This window comes from Scophthalmus maximus, chromosome 1 (genome assembly GCF_022379125.1).
Source record: "Scophthalmus maximus strain ysfricsl-2021 chromosome 1, ASM2237912v1, whole genome shotgun sequence".
Taxonomy (NCBI): Eukaryota; Metazoa; Chordata; class Actinopteri; order Pleuronectiformes; family Scophthalmidae; genus Scophthalmus; species Scophthalmus maximus.
This window is the reverse complement of record NC_061515.1, coordinates 27,042,426-27,065,019: the sequence shown is the minus strand read 5'-3', so window position 1 is coordinate 27,065,019 and position 22,594 is coordinate 27,042,426. Positions and strand designations below refer to the sequence as shown.

Sequence of the window (22,594 nt, the reverse complement as noted above, 5' to 3'; positions counted from 1 at the left end):
GAAATTATTCATTCTCCCTTTATACATGCCCGAGGATCAAAAGTGCAGCTTTTTGGCGTGTTATTAAAAGCTACGGAAGACATTTCGTGCTGGGTTTAAGGAGCTTTTTTTTTATTATTATTTATACAACACTGTTATAATTTCACATAGGCAAGGTACAGGGTTGTTATCCCAGCCTTGTTTTAAAATGCATTGGTTTTGAAAGATTCAGCATGTCTCCAGCTGGATTGAATTGAACAAGAGGTTCAGCTTGCCCCCCCCCCCACCCCTCTTTTTTTGGCAAATTTGTGATGTCACCTGGGTTATGTTCAGAGGAGCAACAGATCTCCCAGCGAAGGCAGACGTTTTTCCCGAAGCGTGACCTATTTGGGTCTTTGACGGGGGGGGGGGGGGCTTCAAAGCAGCGTCTTTCATCGCGGCCGGATTGGAAAGGGGTTGCGTAGATTAGTCCGGTTGTGGCTTTCATGTATGGAGTATCATTTCCAGCCGCTTTGACATGCCACGCCGGCCTTTGATTTCTCCCGCTGATGTCAAAGGTCGGAAATCCTAGCCGACGCAGGATCATTATTTCGCCGTGATCGCATCGCTGTTTAATCCTCGATAGAATTCCTCTTCCTCGCGTGACCCAGGAAGTCTGATCCCCTCACCTCATGACCTCCGTCATAAAAACACCGAGCCGGAGCAAGCCACTGTACACTGGTGTATTTTTTAATACCCCAACTAATAAAAATGTGCTAACTAGGCTTCATAGGTTGAATCCTTGTTTGCTTCTCACTGCAGGAGACCGCTGTGAAATGGATTAATAATGCTCCGTTGTGCTGTGTACGGCGAGGCTGTCCCGATTATGAGCTGTCTGGCAAACAAGAGGCACAACAGCGGGGGGGGGGGGTTTCGCTGCGAGGCGCCGCGCTTCACCATTAGACAGGGAGACGGCGGAAGAGGCTTTGGTGCGCACATTATGACGAGTGATAAAACGCCTCACGGAGTCACAAATATGTTTCGCGCGCACACGACCCCGGTGTCACGTGCGGCGAGGACGAGTGCACGGGCGCGCGCATTCATTCCAGAGCTGGAGAGAGAAAAAAGGCCAAGGGACTTACTGTCACACACACTGTGTCTGAAGTGTCACACACTGGCAAATCTGGGCGCATGGCGGGCAGAGGGGAGCTGTCAAGTCGGAGGAAGATTTGTCCCTCCAGATACTGCTTGTCTCACACACACACACACACACGCAGTGAAAGCTTATCAGCTCGGTCCCTCAATATGTCGAGCGTGGCTGCGCTAAAAACACACTCTCACTGGATGCTACTGTAAGTGTAAGGTGTTATGAATGAAAAAAAAGAACAGTTTTTCCTTGCGTGTAAAGCAGAGAGGCGCACACACACACACACACACACACACACACACACACACACTGAGTTGTTCATGATAAAGCAGGTGATTTAATCTGCAGATTGTTGATACTGGACATTTTCCCACAGGGCCCACTTAAGAAATTCTTTACCAGACGCCTCATTGAGTCACTCTTTTTCTCTCGCTCTCACACACACACACACACACACTCATACATATTGTACAGTGGGCTCACCAATCCTACTGCCTCACAATGGAATTCATGTCGGCATCCAATTTGCAAACTAAACATCCTCTGGTGCAAACAAATGGAGTGGTCGGACTTTTCCGTCGTTGCAGTCATTTACCTGGAAGCGAATGAAGAGGAATAGGCCCCGAGGGTCTCGGTCGGGGTTCTGGTAGCACTCCATGTAGGAGTGACGCTCTCGCCGGACCCATTCTCCTGTGTGTTTATATTTGTCATATCCCCTATTGTTTCATGGGACTATTGTGCCGTTCCTGTTAGCAACTGGTGATTAGTGTGTTTTTTTTGTGTGTGAGGGTCATGTTGGAAATGTCTGTAATTATGTGAAACACATTTTAGTCTGTGCTTGCACCAGGATATTTGTGTGTCCCAGTGTGTGCGAACAGTGATTGAAGATGAAGATTTCACTGCATTCATGAAGACACACGTACTGTATTTAGCGCCGCTATCAAAAGTCCACGGGGCCTTTCAAATTTCCTAGTCTTTGTTGCCTCGAGCGCTGAAATGACTCCCCATTAAATCAGGCTTCTTTCGCTCTCATTTCAATGTTGCATCCGGCAAATTCAAGGTTAAAACAAAGCTCCGCTCATTTCTGCCAATGTGCTAAAAATACCAAAACAGCGTAGTTGCACATGTGAAGGTCGAGAGTGTGTGGTGACTTGTGACACCGATTGTACATTTGCTCTCTCCCCCAGAGCTCAACAGCTACCTGTACATGGACGCCAGCCCCGAGATGGAGCAGCAGCATGCGTGGCTCGTGAGCCCCATGGTGCCGGCCGAAACCGGGCCCCTCTGCCTCCTCTTCTCCTATCAGCTGTGGGGCGAGGCCGAGGGCCACCTGAGGGTCCTGCTGCGGGACGCGCACAACAAGGTGACCGTCCTCTGGAGACTGGTGGACGACCAGGGACCTGTCTGGAGGGAGGGCCGCACGATCCTGCCTCGCTCGCCTAAAGACTTCCAGGTAAAGAGTTCATGTTAGTCTTTACCGGGGTCGGCTTGGGGAAGCAAAAGCGGCATTATAAAAAAGATCAATCTTATGGCCAAATTCAGTGAGATGTCTCCCCAAAAGTACGACTGTGTCTTCAATGTCTTTGTCGGGGTAGGTTAGAGTGAGATGGATTCATCTGAGTGCATATGGAGGCATTCGTTTTACTCTCTTTCACCTTGGGCCGGGTTTGTCTTCAAAAGAAGCTAAACTGAGCCACCGTGTCTCTGCGGTCTCGGTGATTCTTTGGGGATCGCTGTGCGTTTGTCAGAGACATCAGAAACGGTTAATGTTCTCATAAAAAAGTTAAGTCGGAGGAGCTCGCAGGGAAGCGGAGGATGATTGCAAGAGCTGAGTGCAACTTTGAAATCACAGGCACTGTATTAAGTTTTTATCCACTTTCTCCTCCTCCTCCTCCTCCTCCTCCTGTGTGTCCCCATTCTCAATTTGCCTCCACCCCTCTGCTTCCCCTCGCCTTCTTCCTGTCTCCGTCTTCCTCTTCTTCCTCTTCCTCTTCCTCCTCCTCCCTTGTTCTGGCTGTGTTCAGGTTGTGATGGAGGCTTTCTTTGTGCACGGCACCAGAGGACACATCTGGATAGACAACATCCAGATGAGCTCCAGCACCCCGCTGAAAGAGTGTACACGTAAGTCTAAGTCACAGACACACACACACACAGAAACAACTCGGTGCGTCACATCAGAGTAGTTCTATGGACGACTCTTTGACACGTCAGACAAAAATTGTCACAATCCAGAAGATTATTGAAAAGCAAACTAATTCCCACAAACACACACGCGTTCATTTGACCCACCGGCTCCCTCTGATCCGCTGTCAACACCACCATCGCCTCATCAGCTCACCCGCCATCAATCTGCCATTCCCTCTATTTCAATTCCGCCTCCTCCACTTTTAGCCTTAAGGTCCTTGAACAGTGACACACATGAAGTGATAAACACCCACCACCCCCCCCCCCCCCCCCCCGCCCACCCATCCCAGTTTTAGAGACAGCCCCCCCTCCACAGAGCCCCACCGAACCCAGAGATGAAAGGAGGGAGGAGTGGGAGAGACAACGTTTACTCCTTCCCCGAAAAGAAAAGGAAAATAGGAAAACTAGGCCATAAACGCCCCGTGGGCCCCGGCGATGCTAATCTATGTTTCATTAGATTTCTCTTCTTCTCGTTCCCTCCATCGCTCCCGCGCTCACTCCTCTCGTCGTATTTGTAAACAGAGCTTTTCCCAGTCCGTCAAAGGGAATTATTAGACAGGCTGTTTCCCAAGCAAGTTTCTGGGTGCATTGGTGTGAGCCGAGCGCCAGCACGGCCCCCTTAATCTGGCCCGGGCAGGGGCTCCGGAGAGGGTCTTAAACAGATCAGAGACCGAGCCGGGGGTTCAAAGCCCAAAACCTGCCAGCGTTGCCGCTGACTGACGTCCAGTGTGCTTTTGAGCCGGACCTCGATGCAGTGAAGGCTAAGTGTATTTTGAGGGAGCGCGCGTGTGTGTGTGTGTGTGTGTGTGTGTGTGTGTGTGTGTGTGTGTGTGTCTGGCTCGTGGCCAACACTTTGCCCTTTTTTATGCTCTATCATTCATTTCTGTGCGTCGTGAGAGTCTTGAGAGAGTGGAAGTAGCACGGCAGTTTGGAAGGCGAGGACGACAGCCCAGCCATCCCTCTTCCTCCCCCTCCACCGACCCCCCACACCCCCACCCCGCTTCCATGCTGCTGTGTTTCCTCCTTTGCCACTCCAGAGCATGCTGGGATGTTGCTTATCACCCGGCGCAGTTGACTTCTTCACAGTTGCGTTGGCGTTCCCGCCAAAAGGCGCAAGTCCCCAAGTCGGTTTCCCTTCTTTCTTTGTCTCTCGAACACTACCCCCCACCCCCCCTGACAGTCACACATACACAACCGTTCTTTGTATTTGCATTCCAGGCCACCAAAGTGAAGGTTCTGCTCTGTGCATTTCTCAGCAAGCCAAAACGGCCCAGCCCGCTGCAGTTCATCTGGAGTGAGCAGATAAAACAACTTGAAATGCGTGAACTTTGCGGACGCACACATCCGCACGTAGCCTGCACACCCCTCGCACGGTCCGTCTCAAATTCCCGGCCGCGCGCACAACACACTCTGTTTGCAAATTCCGTCTCGGCGAAGGAGCTGCTTGAATGCCGTAATTCGTGCGAGTTGTCCGAGGAGCGAACTTAAATTTCCTCAGGAGGAGTCTGATAGTCTCGTGACATTTGTGTGACATTTGGCAGACTTTTCCATCGCATGTAAAGTTATCTAACAGCCCCCCTTTCCTCTCTTTCTTTCCTTGTCCCCATGTCTGCCCGGCTCTCTCTCTCTGTGTCCTCGCAGAACCCTTTGCTGCTTTTCCTCCAGAAAATCCAGGTGAGTTTGACCCCGGTATGACGTCACCTCCTCTCTGGTCATGCTTCCTGCTCGTTGGTATGCACTAGCCTGCGGTTTTTTGCTTAGTGGCACTAAATTCTCCCAAACCAGTCCCTCCACCGACAACACAGAGGCTCGAGCTGTGTGACTCCAGATTAATGAAACTGCATTCATTCATTCATTCATTCAAAAAAAAAAAAAGAGTGACTCTTCGCATCATCAGCAGCATCACCGAACACAGACTCAAAATTATGAAATTTCCAAATGCCAAATGAATTTCCTCACTCTAACCGAGGTTGAAAAACAGATTATTCCACTGTAACGTGCTGTAGCTCATTAGTTTCAACCTTGTCAGTCTCGGTGGAAACAAAAGATTTGTCTCAAAAGAGCAAACTGTGCAAGGCAAGCTAAACCAAGCACATCTCATGGAGTCAGATATTTTGAAAAGGCTGCCTGACGCAGCCTGAAGGGTTTTAAATAACTGTTTGCCTCATGAAAAATATTTAGAGCGTCCGGGGGGACTCTCGGAGATTGATGTTGGTGTTTTGGCATCTCATTATGTCTTCCAATAAGATGAGAGCTTGGCTGTTTCAGTGCAAATGGGATGTGTGTGTGTGGGCTTTTCTGGTCCTCCGTCTTCACACACACACACACACACACACACACACACACACACACACAGTGTCTCTAACCCCTTGACCAACTTTGCACAAACACATTCGTTAATATCGCCACACGCACACACACCAGCGTCCCCAGCGAAAAGCGATGGCGGCGACGACGCCGGGTCTCTCTCCTCTCCCTAACTCGGCGCTGTCTAATGAGTGTGTGCAGTGTGAAGTAGCGGGAGCACGCACCATTTCCCCTCTGTAATTATGTGACACGGTCCAAAAATCAGGATGTATTCGTCTCTGCTTCACTTTCCCTAGTTCAATGTGACACTCTCACGGCTCCCCGCACCAACAGCGAGTGTGGATGGCACATGTGGGCTTTATTTTCTTAGTTTTTCAGTGTCTTCAGTGTCTGTCTTTGCATTGCAGACTTGGATAATTGAGTAGAGGCTTTCTTGGAAGGTGGCTAGTCGGTTCTTACCAAGAATCTGAGAAGGGGGTTCAAGCCGGGGGCAGCAGTGTAGAGGATCTGTGCAGATCCAAGGAGACAGCGCTTGGCTTGAGGAGGAGAGGACTGGCCAGGAGGCTGATGCATGAGAAAAAGGAAAAGACCAGGAACAGAGAACGGGATAAATTATGTACTCCAAACAAATCTGCCAACCCGAGCCAGCTAAATAACAAATCCCAATCCAATATGTGCTCCGAGAGAGCTGTGGAACATTGGATTCCCATGTGGTGTCTGACTGATCCGTGCATGGTTCTGAGACTTTACCAGGGGGCTGTTTGTGACGCCCTGTGCCAGGTCCAAACAGGAGGAGGAAGCTCCTTAATTCAATGTGTGTGGGTGCTTTTATTACTAATTTTTTTTGGCTTTCGTTTCACACCAAGTCATTCAATTGGGGCTTTGAAAGAAAAAAGAAAAAAGAATTACTGCATTGCATTTGATTGGATCAACCATTGGACTGATTTCAAACCAAATCTCTTGATGATCTTGGTGTGAAAACTTGTCCTCCAACTGCAGAACAAGCCACATGAGAGAAATGGATGTATTTTAATTTTTCCTTTGGCCTTGGGAGATTTATTTCATTTATTGCAACCGGCATGCTTGAGCATGCTCATATGAGGTGCACGCCTGCTGCTCGTATGATGAAGACACAGGGGGGGAAAAATGGAGAATTAAATGTAGTGTGCCACTCCTCTCTTTTCCCGCTGGCCAATTATTCTGTATCTTTCCACCAGGGGGAGGCGTTCCTGTGCCTCCCTTGCCCATCCACTGGTATTACATTATGGCTGCCGGGGGCGCCCTCCTTCTCCTGGCGGTGGCCATCTTGGTCAGAGCCCTCTGTTGCTGCCGACAACACCTGGCCACCAAGAAGAGCCAGCTGTCGGTGGCCTATCACAGCTCCTCGCAGTGCTTCCAGTACTCTAACTGGTCCTCCAGTATGGCCGCCCCAGGGGTGGAGCCAGTCCTGACAGTGAGACTGGACAGCCGGGACCGACACCGCACCCTCTGCTGAAAGAGGAAGCGCTTTAGCCGCGTTGCGTTTGGCAGAGGAGGACGGAAAAACTTGTGGTGCCAGTGGCAGTGTGTGATGTGTGATGCCGCAGGATTGACAGAACATCCACGTGACGACCCCCCCCCCCCCGTCTCTCCTTTAGTTTACAGTTGCGAGGGCGGCGACGACACAGACGTCGTCCCGAACTGCCAAGTGAACATTTCCAAAGGAACACTGTGCCCTCTCTCCCTCTGTGTCTAATGGATGTAGCTTTGGTTGCTGTTTTCCTCTTTTGTTCCGTTAAAGGAGTTTGCTGTTGACATTTCACACTATGCTGCTCCTGATGAGAGGCCCTGAAGTCTGAGTAAGTTATTTATCCGAACAGCTTGTTTCGGACCATTGAGTGCCGTCTGGCTCCTCACGATCCCGACGGTCCTCCTGGAACGACCCCAGCATGGACGTACACTCGGACATGTGTGGGCCGGGGAAGAGGTGGGGGTCAGGCTGGTTCCGCTGTGAGAGCCAGCCAGAGCTGCCAAACCGCGGGCAAAAAAACAAGACCCCGGAGACACGGGGAGCTCTGCAGCGCTGTGAGAGAGACGCTGGAGAAAACTGTGAGGCGGGGAGGCATTCATTGTGCGCGCGGTGGAAATGATCTGGCAAGCCCCCGGAAAATAAAGCTCTCGGTATCTCTGTAATAACAACCAGAGATGGCTGTGATATGAGTTGTACCATGAGTGAGGCTGTTGTAACGGAGGGAGAAGAAAAAAAAAGTCCTTCCATTGTCCTTTTACATCAGCATGTGCACATTTAAAAAACAAAGGAATGCAAATCCATCATACTTAAAGTCCTGCATCACAAATGGAGATAACCAGCTCCTTTGATTGAGCGCCTTGCCTTCTCCCGATAAAGGCATCAGTCAGTGATGGATGCAGCCGTCTTCAGTGTTTAGTGTTTCATCTTGATTCTCTGGCGTAATAAAGCACGTTGTTCCACTCCCATTTATGCCTCGTACCACCCACTCCCATTGTTCCCCCGTGTCTTTAAGCTTCCCAGATGCAGGCCACGCCGGGCCGAGCCGCGTTGTGCTTCCAGTGTGAATATGTGCTTGTTGTTTTTAGGGGGTTGTGTATAGACTCAGCTGTCTGCCGTCGCCACTTCTTCCCTGATTTATACTCCTACAAATCCCACAATGCCGCTGCACCAGCTGGAAGCCATAAGCGCAGTGTTCTTGCTGTATACGTGCACTGAGAGAAAGAGAGAGAGAGAGAGAGAGAGAGAGAGAGAGAGAGAGATCCAGGCGTTATGAAAACCAGAGCAGAGATCCATCTTTCGATGGTTCTTCCTTTAGTGCCATAAGACGTCGTGGATGGGTATTAACATAAAACAAGACATAGCTGATGACCTTCTCCCTACTATTTAACCCATCTGGGATCTAACGGCCTGAATCTGAATGTGAAATTTCCCACGTTACGACTGATAAAAGACAAATTGGTGCCAATTTCTCTCTCATCGGTCGGCGCAGAGGCGGCGGGATTTGACACCGACTCGAGTAGAAACTGAGGTCTTTACTCTGCGGCTTAGCGGGGCGCGCTTCTTTCCCCGCGATCTGTCACACCAGCAAAACAAAATCCATCACCTACGAGTACCACAGCTCAGCAGAATGCAACTCAATTTGAAAGCTGCACTTTTCTCCCCGGACTTAAAATAAAGAGGGGTGGGGGGGGGGGGGTTTGTTGGCGTGCTCTCACAATGAGCTTTTAAATCAACCCGGGAGGAGGGATCGGACGCCCCGTTTCGTCCACCCCGACACCGCTACGCCCCGAGCCGCTAATAGTTGTAATTAGTTAATGGAGGGATAACATTTATGAAGGGCTGCGCTAAGCACTTTTATCCCCCATCTACCACACCTCCACTGCCAACTTCAGTTGCCCTGGAAACAGCATTAATAACGGCCATTGGCCGTCAAAGACCTCCACCCATCTCGACGTGTGCCTTGCCAAGCAGCAACTCCCACTCCTGAACGCTTGCCAGGAGCAGCAGGCGCAAACACACACACTCACACACACACTCACACACAACAAAAAGTGAAAATAAAACTCGTCTAAAGTATAATTACACTGGAGCTATTGGTTTTTCCACACTTGAATTGCATATATATATATATATACATTTTCAATCCACGTCGCCTGGCCGTTTCATGTGTTTCACCAACCGGAAAGCGAGACTGTCACAAGCACTTCTTAAATGTTGCCATGAGTTCATTTTATTTTTTTCTATGATCGTCTTATACACCACTCTTAAACTTGACAGCGACAGTGCCGATGATTTTAACGGTGATAATGATGGGTTGTGTCGATTACTCGTTGATGACAATGTTTGCATCCTTATTCACATGGAATGAGCAGTCTTATACTATCAGTATGTTATGTGATGACTGTGCGTTTGACAGGAATGTATCATAATGATCTTTCTCTATTAATAAAGTCATATTTTTCTATTATTCCAAGACTTGGTGTATGTGTGTATGTGTTTATGTGTGTGTGTATGTGTGGGTGGAGGCCAAATCTCTAAATTGCAGTAAATATGAACTCATTAACAATATGGAAAAAGGATTGTGTATCGCCGTAATGTGGCGAAAGAATCAAATGTTTTTACAACTTGGATGAGGAGAAGAGTGTGTGCCTCATCTTTTTGTGCCACTTGCCATGTAACAGTAATTATATTATGTAGGAATTTGCCGCGATGCTTAAAACCCATGTCACCTGTGCTTCTCTCTGATAGTAAGGATACCCAACGAGTTTGGGGACGGACAACGCATCAGCGGCAGAGACCCGCTCGGGGGAGGTAAGCATGCTTTTCATCAGCAGAGGCAGAAGTTTATTCTTCATCAGTTTCTCCCATTTCTGTATTTTTAAACTCATCAAATTAACTCACTGCTCCCCCCTCCCCCCTCCTGTCTCTCCCTTCCCTGTTCCAGGTTTACAGTTCCCCAAGTGGAGCACGGCGTCGCCGTCCTCTGAGCCCCCGGTGACCCGCGTGTCAGAGAAGGACAACTCGTGGCTGTACACCCTGGACCCCATTCTGGTCACCATCATCGTCATGAGCTCCCTGGGCGTCGTGCTCGGGGCGGTCTGCGCCGGCCTCCTCCTGTACTGCACCTGCTCCTACAGCGGCCTGTCATCGCGCTCCTCCACCACCCTGGAGAACTACAACTTCGAGCTGTACGACGGCCTCAAGCACAAGGTCAAACTGAACCAACAGCGCTGCTGCACCGAGGCGTGAGGGACGGGACGCCGAAGGGGACGGAACCAGAGCGAGAGAGAGAGAGAGAGAGACACGCACGCCGCCATTCTGTGGGAAACTCTCACTATTTTCTTCATTCCCTCCAGTTCACTTTAGTGTCAGCTTACTCCTTTGACGGTGCAGATCCCTGGACGCATGAACGATGAGAGAGCCTCGAACATGTCTCCTGTTTGGAAAACATGGCACTGTCCAGGTGTAGTTTTTGTGGAGACAGACTGGGGTTACCCAAATGGACTGCTCCATTGCGGGAGCTGTTAGGCCTCAAAAAACAAATATCTACACATATCAACTACAGATTCCCGCTCCGCCAAAAGAGAACTGTTTTATAAATGCATCATAGATTCGTAAGAGGTCCGGTTTCAAAGCTGGACACTGTAAGCTACACATGCTGTGTCCGAAACACATTGTGTTGGAAAGGTGGTAGGTTAGGAGCGTGCTTAGAAAAGCGTCTGTTATGCTCACACGTGAACACAGTGGCCTAGAACTTAGCTCCTTTGTGTGGCACGTTGACTTTACTTTTCTTTCCTTTTTTCCGTTCCGTCGTAGACTCTGCTACCTATCAGCCTCAGTTATCCTCTTAGTTCCTGACAGTCTGTGGTATTTTTAGTCGACGACGTCCCTCCGGTTTGTCTTTCTGCGCGGTCACTCTCTTTTTCTGTTTAATGTTTTCGTTCTGGCCTAGTGCCAGTCTGCGATGGCAGATAAGTAGAAGAAGAAAAAAAACAGGGAAAGAAAATGTGTGTGTGCGTAAAGGTGTGTGTGTGTGTGTGGGGGGGGGGGGGGGGGGGGTGTAACACATTCTTTTAATGACAGAGAGACGTTATTGTTAGATTTAGTTGTCGGAGACTGTTGTTGCTGGGTCCTGTCAGAGAGAAGGTCATGTTTACATTGTGGTTAATTGGGAAAGGTCAAGGAGCTTTGGTCGTCGCAACCTATGGATTGCTGTTAAGAGCAGAGACTGAGAAAAAACGCTGAAGACGGAGAAACAAAGAGAGAGAGTGAGAGAGACCATGATTGACAGGCCGCTAAAAAATCCCCTGCCTCGCCTCCCTCCCTCCCTCCCTCCGTCCCCCTCTCTCTCTCTCTCACAGGGGTAATGTTCTCTCTGCGCTTTCGCAAGGACGAAGAGAGAAAAAAAAAATGCGAGAAGAAACAAATGCACAGCCAGAAAACAGCTTTCTCAATCGACTGACTGTGTGCCCGGACACACAACAAGCCTTAAAAAGCAAACTGTTTTTGCAGAAACGTTGAAAAAGGATCGCTGAGGCAACACCAAGACAAGAGAAGAGGCCATTTATCTCTCTCTTGTTTCACATGTGGACCTCAAAAGCCATGATTTAAAGGACCTACCCCCCCCCCCCAACAACCCTGACACATGCACACATACATCACTACCCCCCCCCCCCCCCCCCCCCCCCCCCCCCCCCGCCTCAACCTGCTGGCTTATCGCGGCCTCTTTTCTGATGTTGCTTTTGTTTTTTTAATGTTTATGTTATTTTTGGCCCTCGCGCAGCGAGACGGACGTTCTCCGTCTCGCACGCTTTGTGAATGGACTCATAAGCCATGAGAAGGTGAGGCGAGAGAGACCCTCCCATGCACATGCACTCATTGCTTCACTTGTATATACAGATGTATATACAGAACAAGAATACACACCCTCTCTCTCTCTCTCGGAAACACATGAAACTCTGGACACACACACACACACACACACACACTCTGAGAGTTACTCAGACCTACAGATGAAGGGAATCATGGCTGCTGCTGCTGCTGCTGAGAGGTATATATTTGAGACCATGAATTACATAAATGCAACACATGCACTCCACATCCCATTTACATTCACAATGTACACACTCACACACACACACACACACACACACACACTTGCACAAACATACTCCGTCCCTCTCCTCTGAGGCCCTCATCTCTGGACCCCACTGACTCTCTTCAAAGTGCCTTGGAGCCTCGGGGATCCAGCTTGCCTTTGGAGCCGGTATCAGATACAGATCATTGTGACGGTCATTGTCACAGCGAACCCTTCTGCCTGGGAGGACCAAACATGTACAAGGACAGGACCCCCCCCCCCCCCCCCCCCCCCCCCCCTCCTCCTCCCTTTCGCACTGCTCGGACTGCTGTTGTTGTTGTTTTAAAAAGGGGTTCTTTGTACAGAAAAGCTCTTTTTATGATTGTTATTATAATTATTGTTATGATTATTTAATAAAGGATTTATACCATACCGAGGACAGCGCTGGCCAAGATTCTTTTTTTTTTCTTCTCCAAAAAATGTGTAAAAGAACGGGGAGAGTTTTTGTAATGTGTCCTCAGCATCGCCGACGTCTCTGCGATACTTAGTGTGGACTCCAATCTATAAACACTTCCCGTCCAATTCTCCACTAACTCGCTCGGAGACTCGGAGCCAAACTTTCACTTTTAATTGCCAAAAGAATACACACAGGAAATAGCACACACACACACACACACACACACACACACACACAAACACACACACACACACACACACACACACATATAATACTGTTGTCAGCCTGCTACACTTGGCCTCTAATCTCCCCATGATGTCCCATTAGGCTGGACCTCTGGTGGCCCTCATTTAGGAGCTCCAACATCAAAGCTTTGAAGTGCCTGGTGTCTTAGCCACACACACACACACACACACACACATACATACATACACACACACACACACACACAAACACACATACACACACACACACACACACATACACACACACACACACACACACACACACACAGACTGGTGCAGACTCATACAGTACACATGCAATTACTGTGCTTCTCTGTTATGCAGCTTGCTGACTTTCCCCACAAATGGTTCCATTTATCCACATAAGCTTTCCCCACCTTACTGCGAACCCATTTAACAAACACAGCACATGTTTTCTGATCCAGAATCTGATATCTGTGACTCTTTGGGGTCGCGTGGACGCCTCTAACAAGACATCCGAGCGGTCCAGATTTTTGTACGGTTAAATGAGTGCGCAAGTTAATATTGCAACTCCTTTCTTGTCAGCGCCTCCTGAAATGTGTGTTGGCCTTGCTGTGACAGGCCGTCATCGGGGCATATTAATCACAGCAATGTTTAAGTTCGAGTTGATACGCCCACAGCACAGGTTACCACATTATGAGCCGTGCAAAGTGTCACGAGCACGTGTTGTCTCTGTTTGCATGCTCCGGTCCGCGACACAGCGAGCCAATTACCGTCCCTGCAAAAAGCACAGACTATCCCCAGTCCGCCCGGAGGGGTGCGATGCCATCTGCTCGCGGGTTTGATTGATCCCGGCAGAACAGTCACGACCACATCACACGAATGAACGCCGACAGGAAATTACCAAAGGAGCCAGATTGCCATTGTTCCATACCGCCCCTTGTTTTCACAACCAGATTATTCTTAATGTTCCCTCCCTGTGCGTGTGTGTGTGTGTGTGTGTGTGTGTGTCGCCCAAATGTTGTTTTGCGAGTTTTTTATCAGTCTGCAACGGCACACTACGGGGGCCCTTTCCTTTTAGCCGTCGGATCAGAGAGCTCTGTTGCCTCTGAAGCCGAGGCGGCCTTCAAAGAGTAAACTCTGGCGCCCTGTAAGTCGATAGGCCAGATTGTGGAGGGAGCCCATTTGAGGGTCGCGCAACAGGAAGTGGCTGAAACACACAGCTAATTAATCGGGGGATTATGCAATGAAGATGGAAGGGGGAACAAACAGGCAAGCGCGGTAGTCATCGCCGTGAGTGGCGAAACTTTATTTTTGCTTTTCCAACTTAATCACTTGAGTATTTCCTTAAAAATGCTGCACAGAGGCGTGTCAAAGTGACCTCGCAAGGAGAGGCCTGGTTGGATCAAGGTATGTTGTTTATGATGGTTAACCTTTGAACGCAGCTTGTGATATGGTCATACGGAATATTGATAGAAGAGATGTCTAGCTTCTCGTGGGGATTCGAGTTTCGAAATTCAGAAATCTTTAATTCAAAATTCCCCAAAAAAAGCAGTCTGCAGGAGCGAACCACCTGGAGACTGAACCGCACATCTCGCGCGCGAGCTTCAAACGCGCTGTCACAAGCTGCGGCGGCGCCGCAAGTGTACATGCACATGCAGGGACTGACAGCCCGCTTACATTTTTAGATGTGTCTCATGCACTCAGACGCGCCCGCCACCACCACCATCACCACCACCAAACACCCATATCCCAGTGGTCTTCCTGGGAAGGGGGCCCAGATAATCTTGCTGGGCATGCCAGCGGTTCAAAGCACCTATATGGGTCAGAGTGGGGAGGATGTGTGTGTGTGTGTGTGTGCGTGTGTGTGTGTGTGTGTGTGTTCGTGTGTGTGTGCGTGTGCGTGTGTTTGTGTGTGTGTGTGGGTGTGTGTGTGGAGGATGGCTCTGTGGCAACTCGCCTCCCAATGACGGCAGACCCAGTGACAAATGCCAAAGTCTTGTACAAGACCATCACGTCCCTTCCTCTGTGACATTATCATGTCCCCAGCACCAGAGGATGCTGCCTCTGAAAACAAATACACGGAGGAAATGATTGGAATGAGAAATGCTCCATTCAGAGCTGCGAACTAGGCCAGCTTCTCTTTCGCATTGTGAGGCAGCACAGAGGAAATTAACTTGATAAAAAAAAAAGAAAAGATACCCGGGGTGTTTTGAGGCAATTTCGGGGCCCGTTGACCAGGGACCACATTGCCGACGGTCTGGCCTTAGTTTTGTTTTTCGCTTGGATGCAACTCCCTCGGACGCCTCGTGTTGGTTTCTTGCTCAGGTTGGGCGCGGAGCAAATGGGTCTGATTTCCCAGAAGCACCTCAAAGCTCTGATATTTGCTCCATTAACACAGATCTGAGGGCCATCATAGCATATACCGAACCGTGAAAAGACTCCTCCTCGTAACGGAGCTTTTGTTCTGGACACGCAACATGACCGGCGTCCCTGTGTGGCGGGCCACCTGTTCGCTCCACTTGAGGCTGGTGTGTTCACCGTCACGGTTGCCCTACATAGACCGGGAAACTTGTTATCGGCCCTGGCGGGAGGCCCCCCTGCGCCGCGTCCTGACCATCTGTCTGGAGGTGTGCGCGGCTGAAGGTGTTGCAGCTCAAGTACGAGACGTCAGGGGACCGGCGGAATTGTCACACAAATGGGGAATTGTGTTCCGTTCAAAAAGTTGCATTGTTCAGATAATTGCTTCCGATTAAAGCGTCACTCCCACAGTTCGTTTGGACAAACATGTGGACCTCCAAGGAGTTTGCATTGTCTATGTATTAGTCTGACTTGAATATTTCATTGAAACCAGCCATATGTTTGGTTTGCAAGGAAATCTTTGTAGCACTGATGATATATTCAATTGGAGAACCAGGGGAGGACGTCACATCATACTGTATTAAATGTTGCTTGTTTCCTCACATCCTCCCAATAACATGATCTAATTTGGACAATGTCCACTCTTAAACACTCAGCAAGTAAATATTATTTTTTTTATTGCTTTTAGGAGGAAGCTTTGTGTTCTCTAAAGCAGGAAGGAATCACGGATGAATTCCTAACAGCACGTTCGTTCTCAGGAGGGATCAAGTGAGTTCTGAGACGAGGTGAACTCTTAAACCTAAAAGCTAAAAATGTAGCTGTCAATCACAAGTTAAGTCAAGGAACGCTGTTACTGGAGCAATCACGCTTGACAGGTTGTCAGGGTTGGAGCGTTCTCGGGCAAAACACCCTCGGTGATAATCTGTTCGATGCCCACAATCCTTTGCTCCGAATCCGTCAAGTGATTCCAAAAGCGAGCCGAGGTGCCGGCCGGTTATTGCTCAAACAAGCGTCTCCACACTGAAGTGAAAAGCAAAGGTGTGTTTGGTGAAAAGCGGTGATCAATTAACAATGACAAAACGGCGTCGAGCTTTTCTCCGGGAGGCAGCTGCGTTGTCTGTCAGGAACAAGAACACAAACAGCTGTCGCCATTCACACTCCACTCCTGTCATTGAGGACGAGAATAAGAGACGGAAAATCATCTGAACGCCCGAGTCTGCTGCGCGAGGAGGCTGCTTCCCCAGCTCAGTTTGTGGAGTAATTGAAATGGCCTCCTCATAAGTTTCCCCTTCGAATATGGGCTCTTTCATTATGTATTCCATTGAGGCGATAATCAAATTCAATTGCACTCTGAGACCCATCTGTTCCAAAAATAATGGACGGTTCTACCCTTTCAAAAAAACAAAAAAACCAAAACCCTCTGCGAGTCTCATCTGAAACAAATTAGCTCCAGAAGTAAGGTATGTTGACGAAGAGGGCGCCCGCCACGTTTCCTCTTTGATGAAGTTGGCCACTGAAGTTTGACGTTGGCAGAAATGCAGCAGTAAATAAAAAGGTAAAGTGAAGCAGCATTGATTTATTTTCTTTCAAAAGACTTCAAATTGGTGTTACTGGCTATAATGAACTCCCTTAGGTCCAATCATTAAAATAAGGACATACAGGTCGACCCTACGGAAGGTGCATTTGAACAGCAGCGACAACTTTTTCCCATCCTTTTTTGTTTTGGGATTCACAACCCAACGTTGACTTCCATTATGGCATAGAATCGTCATTCGGAGACATGTCTTGTTTTTATCGCCTTTTTTTGCTCCGTCTCCCTGATTCCATCACGAGCGGCGTGAAGCTTTGAGGGGAGGAGATGTGGCAGAGGGAGACGATGTGCCGGTGGGGCCAGTGTGCATGGGAAGCCTCAAGAGGAGAGCAGAGCTCTCTGTGTTTGGTTAATGTGGGATGGAGCTCAGTGCTCTGTATATATCCTAAGTCCTCTGAGTGGGTTGCTGTTGATGGTATGGGTTACATTTTGTGCCGTGTAGGAGGCAGAAATTGTGTGTGTGTGTGTGTGTGTGTGTGTGTGTGTGTGTGTGTGTGTGTGTGTGTGTGCAACTGTAATGTGGTGACATCCTTCTCTCTGCGATAGCTCTGTACCACGACGCTCTGAGTAACTGCACCCAGGAGAAAGCGGATTTGGCCTCATTCAGCTGTGCTGAGCTCCAGTTAAACATCATTCAAACCGCCAACTTAGCAATCCCTCTCTCTTTTTCTCCATCTTACCCCACACACACACACACACACACACACACACACACACACACAGTCTCTTGTCGGATGAAGTCATGGAGGTAGATTCATGGAAAATTTGCAGAAGGTGTTATTGAGCTTTATCTCTTCGCATTCCTCTCATCTTCATTCCCCCCCGCGCCGTGCTGTTTTTCACCTGAATTATTGTATCGCAGAGGCGAATCTCACAGTTGCACGGGCTTAGAAACTGCCGCGCACCCACAGGTTTGAGTATTCATGCTCCGAGATATTCACGTGGAGAGACAAAGCGAGAGGGCGCGAGAGAGGAGGCAGTAAAAATGAGAAAATACCACTGTATTCAAATGAAACAATGGCTCTGCGTACAGCTCAACAGAGCGGGGAGGAAAGGGCCCAACTTCGTCTTCTTATCAGCCCCTCGAAAGCCACAGTTTGGGCCCTTGGAGACATAACAGCATCGGGCCACTGGGGCACAAGCACGGAGTCAAGTAAACACATCGTCGTAGAATAAGCAAGCGGCAACAAAAGGCCTTCCTCCCATGACCAAGGCCACACACAGAGACGCGGCGCCGCGCTCTCCGCATATACACTGGGATAGAACAACAAACACACCGAACAAACGCCGCTGTGAATATCAAATCAATATCCCGCCCTTTTTTCCCTTTTTTTTTTGGCAACTCTTTGGACTTCGTCATCATGGGATTATTTGTAGCAGTAATAACCCTCGGAGGATGGCACCAGGGGGAGAGCGCCGCGCCAGCTGCCCTCGCCCCTGAACACACCTGGAGAGGGAAAACAACACGAGTGGGCGGACGCAGTCTGGATGTGTACGATTACAACAGCGTCTACAGTGAATGTGAATCGAATGTGTGTGCGTGTGTGTGTGTGTGTGTGTGTGTGTGCGTGTGTGTGTGTGTGTGTGTGTGCGTGTGTGTGTGTGTGTGTGTGTGTGTGTGTGTGTGCGTGTGTGTGTGTGTGTGTGTGCGTGTGTGTGTGTGTGTGTGTGTGTGTGTGTGTGCGTGTGCGTGTGTGTGTGCGTGTGTGTGCCTGCAGGTTCAGTTTCCATGTGTCCTCCCACCCAGGCTGCTGTGGGTTCTTGGCTGGAGGCCTGCCTCCCTCGCCTTCAGTTGTTAAGGAAACGAGAGCATGGTACAGCATTAGCATGGGTGTTGTATGTCAGCCCCAGAGAGCCTGGCATGCAGAATAGACTCGGTTCAGCAGGTCAAACTATAGTATATCTCTCTCCCTCTCTCTCTCTCAGCACCTTGCGAAGACTGAGAAGTGCTCCGGCACTTGTTTGCCTCCGCACCGAGTGGATTTGCGTGCCAGATTTATATGGAACTGAAAAAATACAAAAGGTGTTGTAAATTATGCGCATATAAATCCCCTTCCGCTCTGCTTTTCACCTGCATTTTCCAGCCATTTGTGTCCAAAATGTGATTTTTTTTTTTTTTAAACTTGATATTTTCCCCTGCAAACGAGCTTCGGAGACGCTGAGCCTTCCTGCCGCACGTCCCTGTCCCCTTGCTGAGTTTGGACCAGTAACAATGTCAAAAGTGTTTCTATTAAAACTGCTACCGTAACCTAGGAATATGAAATAATATATGAAATAATATATTCCGTGTGTGAAGGCGCCGTGTATTCATCGGTGGGCAAATTTGTTTTTGCATTATTGTGTTTCCCTTCCTTCCCACTGACCAGCCTGGTCCTGGTGTTGGAAACGTAGCCTTTGACGCAGAGCACACAACACCACTGGCATTGCAGCATGTCCGAGAGCATCAGCTCTTCATCAGCAAGAAGATGCTTCCAGTATTCCCACCTGACAAATAACCCGCCCCCGCTCGACATCAGCGAGAGTCCCCGTCTCCAGATGCTGTGCCTGCCTTGCATCTAACTGCGAGGCCTCCGCCTGCCCTTCCCTCCCCCTCCTCCCCTTCCATGACCACACCACAGCCTGGAGGATACAACAACAACGCTACCTGCATACAATCAGCACATGCACACACTGTACACACACGGACCCACACACGCCTATGTGGCCATGATGGATGGCCTTCCCCTCTCGGTATTGCACAAATGCATTATCCGTCACCCTCCGGCCCAGAGGAAAGAGATGCTCTGCTTCCTGCCGGCGTCCGTGCACAAGTGGAAGTTGGATTGTCTGTGTGTTTCAACTGAATATGGGTCTGGTGCTGCATCCACTATAATCATAAATAATAAAAAAGAGGTAAAAGCAATAAAAGATAGATTGAAATAAATACTTCTGGAGGCCCGAGAATATCTGCAGGTCAGACACTTCATTGTCAAGAGAAGGAAACCCTGTATATTGTTTGAATCTAGCAGGTCTTTGTCTCACGTGATGTGCAGCATCAGCAGTGTTGGGGCTTGGAGGCTGTGGAATCACCTGAAGCGGCAAACTGAGACGCTTTTGATTGATGTCATCATCCAGAGTAGGAAAACCAGTGCCTGTTAAATCTAGGTACATCTTCTCCGGAGCGCCTCCCAAGTCCAACACATCCTCAGTCGGGGGGAGAACATGTCAACTTAGGGGGCATCAAACCTGGTGCTTCATCGTGGAGACTGGGACACCAGTGAGACTGGTGCGTCTTCTCATTTACGTAAATTGCATGATGTGCAGCATCACCTGGAGGCAGTGGAAAATATAAAAAATATTTCATCCTCCTCTATCCGCTTTCGGGTGGGGCTCACTCATCAACAGATGTCGAGCAGCAGCCATGTTCGTGCTGGAGCCACAGCGGCGGGTGCACTCGAGGGGTTGTGGATTTGGCAGAAGTTGCGTGAAAGAGGCTGAAGGTCAAACGCATCGACCTCACGTCACATAGCAGGCCATTGGGGGGCACGAGGAGCTGGATTCACTCAGTCTGTGCACCAGTGCTTTCACGCCTGATGACATATAATTAACAAATAATCCACGTTCATGCCATTCATGAAAAGTCTGAATGTCATCTGTCTCAGGACGCCACAGGCGTCAGGTATCACCATGATGTGGGACTGCCCCTAGTGGTCACAGCAGGGTATTATACGATTATTTTAGATGTAACAGGGTTGGCTTATAACACATTGAAATAAAAGCTCAAATATCCCCATATATTGATCTCAGCTGATCACAAGACATGTGGTTGTTTTTGCATATGTTGTGATCAGAAGAAAATGTTTTGCTCGTTTTCCAGTTCATTGTGCATCAAGCGAGTAGATTAGGTTAGTTCGGAGCTCTGCGTCTTCGCTCGCAGCACCTCCCCGCTTCAGCCTCAGTGTCTGCGACAGATTCACCCACACGCTTCGGACCAATGGGGGAGTCACTCTGGTTCCTCTGCCCTGTGTTGTCTTGAACACATCATCTCTCTCCCTCCCTCTTCTCTGTGTCCCCCTCAACCACCTCTCCTCACCTTCTGGCGCCCAGGCCCCACTTTTCCCCTTGTGCCTTGTGAAGGTGCAGTTCGTTGGCAGTGGAGGGAGCCCCTCGGTGTTTGTCAGCAGCAGTTTGACAGCAGATCTTATCCCCTGAATTACTCTCGGTGGGGCTGCCAGGGTCGGGCGGTTCACGCTCAAACTCAGAGATACAATGTCAAGCTCAGCAGGCCATGTGGAAAGTCTTTTCCAAGTGCACACTTTCAAACGTCTCGTAAGCCGGAGGTCATTGACCGCATGTGTTGAGAAGCTAGTCATCCGTGTAAAGGCCATGGGTTTACATCCGTCAAGTATCAAAACATTTCAAAATATGAGCATCTCAGTCTTTATGATTCCCTCGAAAAAAGTCACTGAAGTCTTAAGAAATGAAGTCCCTTCACTGAGGAATGACGATGGGGAAACAGGTTGAAAACTTCCTGAATGTGGATTTCCTCTTCCTCAGCCATCAGCATGTGGGTCAGCGTGTAACAGTCTAAAGACCAGATGTCTAAAACGTGAACTTGGCACACATCTTGGTGCAGGAAATTCTGAATGAGTTTTTAACTGCGGGTTGGTTCTGGCAGAAGAGCTTGTCTTCTTAGAAAACGGAAATGCAGCAGTGTGGTGAGTACGAGGCTGTGGCATGAGCAGTCAACAGATGTCAGAATCCTTCAGCACATGTCTGAATGTAATGTAGCGCCGTGAAGCGATTTATTTTCCATTCTGGACATGAATGCCCTTCAGAAAAATGTGGCTTATTCATCTCAAGCTGGCGGAAAGTCTGCACCTTGCTCAACAGCACTGCAGCGAAGGTAGATGCTTTCCCGCCTGTATTCTCAATATGAACAGCCTGTCCGTTCCCATTGTACCTCACGATAATGATTTGTGAGTATTAATAGGGGCAAAGGTCATCCGCCACAGTGAGCTGGTGGTCACAAAGCCCTTCAATGAATACTACATTCAGGTGAGCTGAAAGCTTTATTGATCGCCCCCAGTACTGATGAGGTTGGTTGTAGCATTCCTAATACCACCGATATTCCTTTTCCCACTAAATTAGACGGATTAGATTGGCATACGCATCCGTCTTATCCCCGCCCGTTACCATCGGTGTGTGTGTGTGAGGCAGCTTTCGACTGAACAAAGAACCACAAAGGAGGCCGAGAAAAAAAGGTGGATTGAGCACCTAAAGGATTTAAAGGGCTCCAGCTGAGTCTGTGCGCTGAGGTAGAGACGCCCCCACAAAAGGTGGAGGGAGATGAGGGTTGTGACGGGCAGGCCATCACATCCACCGGGGGGACAAAGGGAGCGGGGTGACGAGCAGCTGACGGACAGAAGGTCCATTTCCACTCACACAAAAGAAGCAGGGAGATGAAGCAGATTAGCAGCTCTTTATGCCCATTGTGAAGGCTCCAAATGATAAGATTTACACCTATTTTCCATCCGTGCGTGTGTGTGTGTGTGTGTGAGCTCACACAAGGCATCACAAGCTCTTTACCTCTATCTTTTCTCTGTTTCTTACGCACACTCCATCAGGATATACTTCTCCTTTTTTCTTCTTTCACATGCAGGCACAGACACACACACACACACACACACACACAAAGACACACACACACACACACACACATACACACACTTTTTGCGGAAGAACCTTTTATTCATCCTAATTGGAAGGACAGGTGCTGGCTGGCTTTTGAGTCACTTCCCTTTTTTTCTACTAAAC

General features: G+C 49.1%; 1 protein-coding gene and 1 long non-coding RNA gene across 11 annotated transcripts in view; one reads left to right on the top strand and one right to left on the bottom strand.

The window, feature by feature from the left end:
- nrp2a (neuropilin 2a) overlaps positions 1-11,550 on the top strand; it is a 59,963-nt gene extending 48,413 nt beyond the window's left edge. For 4 of the 6 annotated variants that reach the window (XM_035629668.2, XM_035629665.2, XM_035629664.2 and 1 more), the window contains exons 14-18: positions 2,293-2,558; positions 3,130-3,226; positions 4,931-4,963; positions 9,855-9,917; positions 10,051-11,550. In XM_035629668.2, coding sequence (XP_035485561.2) covers positions 2,293-2,558; positions 3,130-3,226; positions 4,931-4,963; positions 9,855-9,917; positions 10,051-10,355 — 764 coding nt within the window. In that variant the 3' untranslated portion in view covers positions 10,356-11,550. Of the gene's footprint in view, positions 1-2,292; positions 2,559-3,129; positions 3,227-4,930; positions 4,964-6,813; positions 9,574-9,854; positions 9,918-10,050 lie in introns of those variants that run through there. The other 2 variants (XM_035629667.2, XM_047330774.1) reach the window with 2 other exon arrangements.
- The window catches only part of LOC118301237, a 1,055,945-nt gene that overhangs the window by 878,461 nt on the left and 154,890 nt on the right, over positions 1-22,594 (bottom strand). The gene's annotated exons all lie outside the window — the stretch shown is intronic.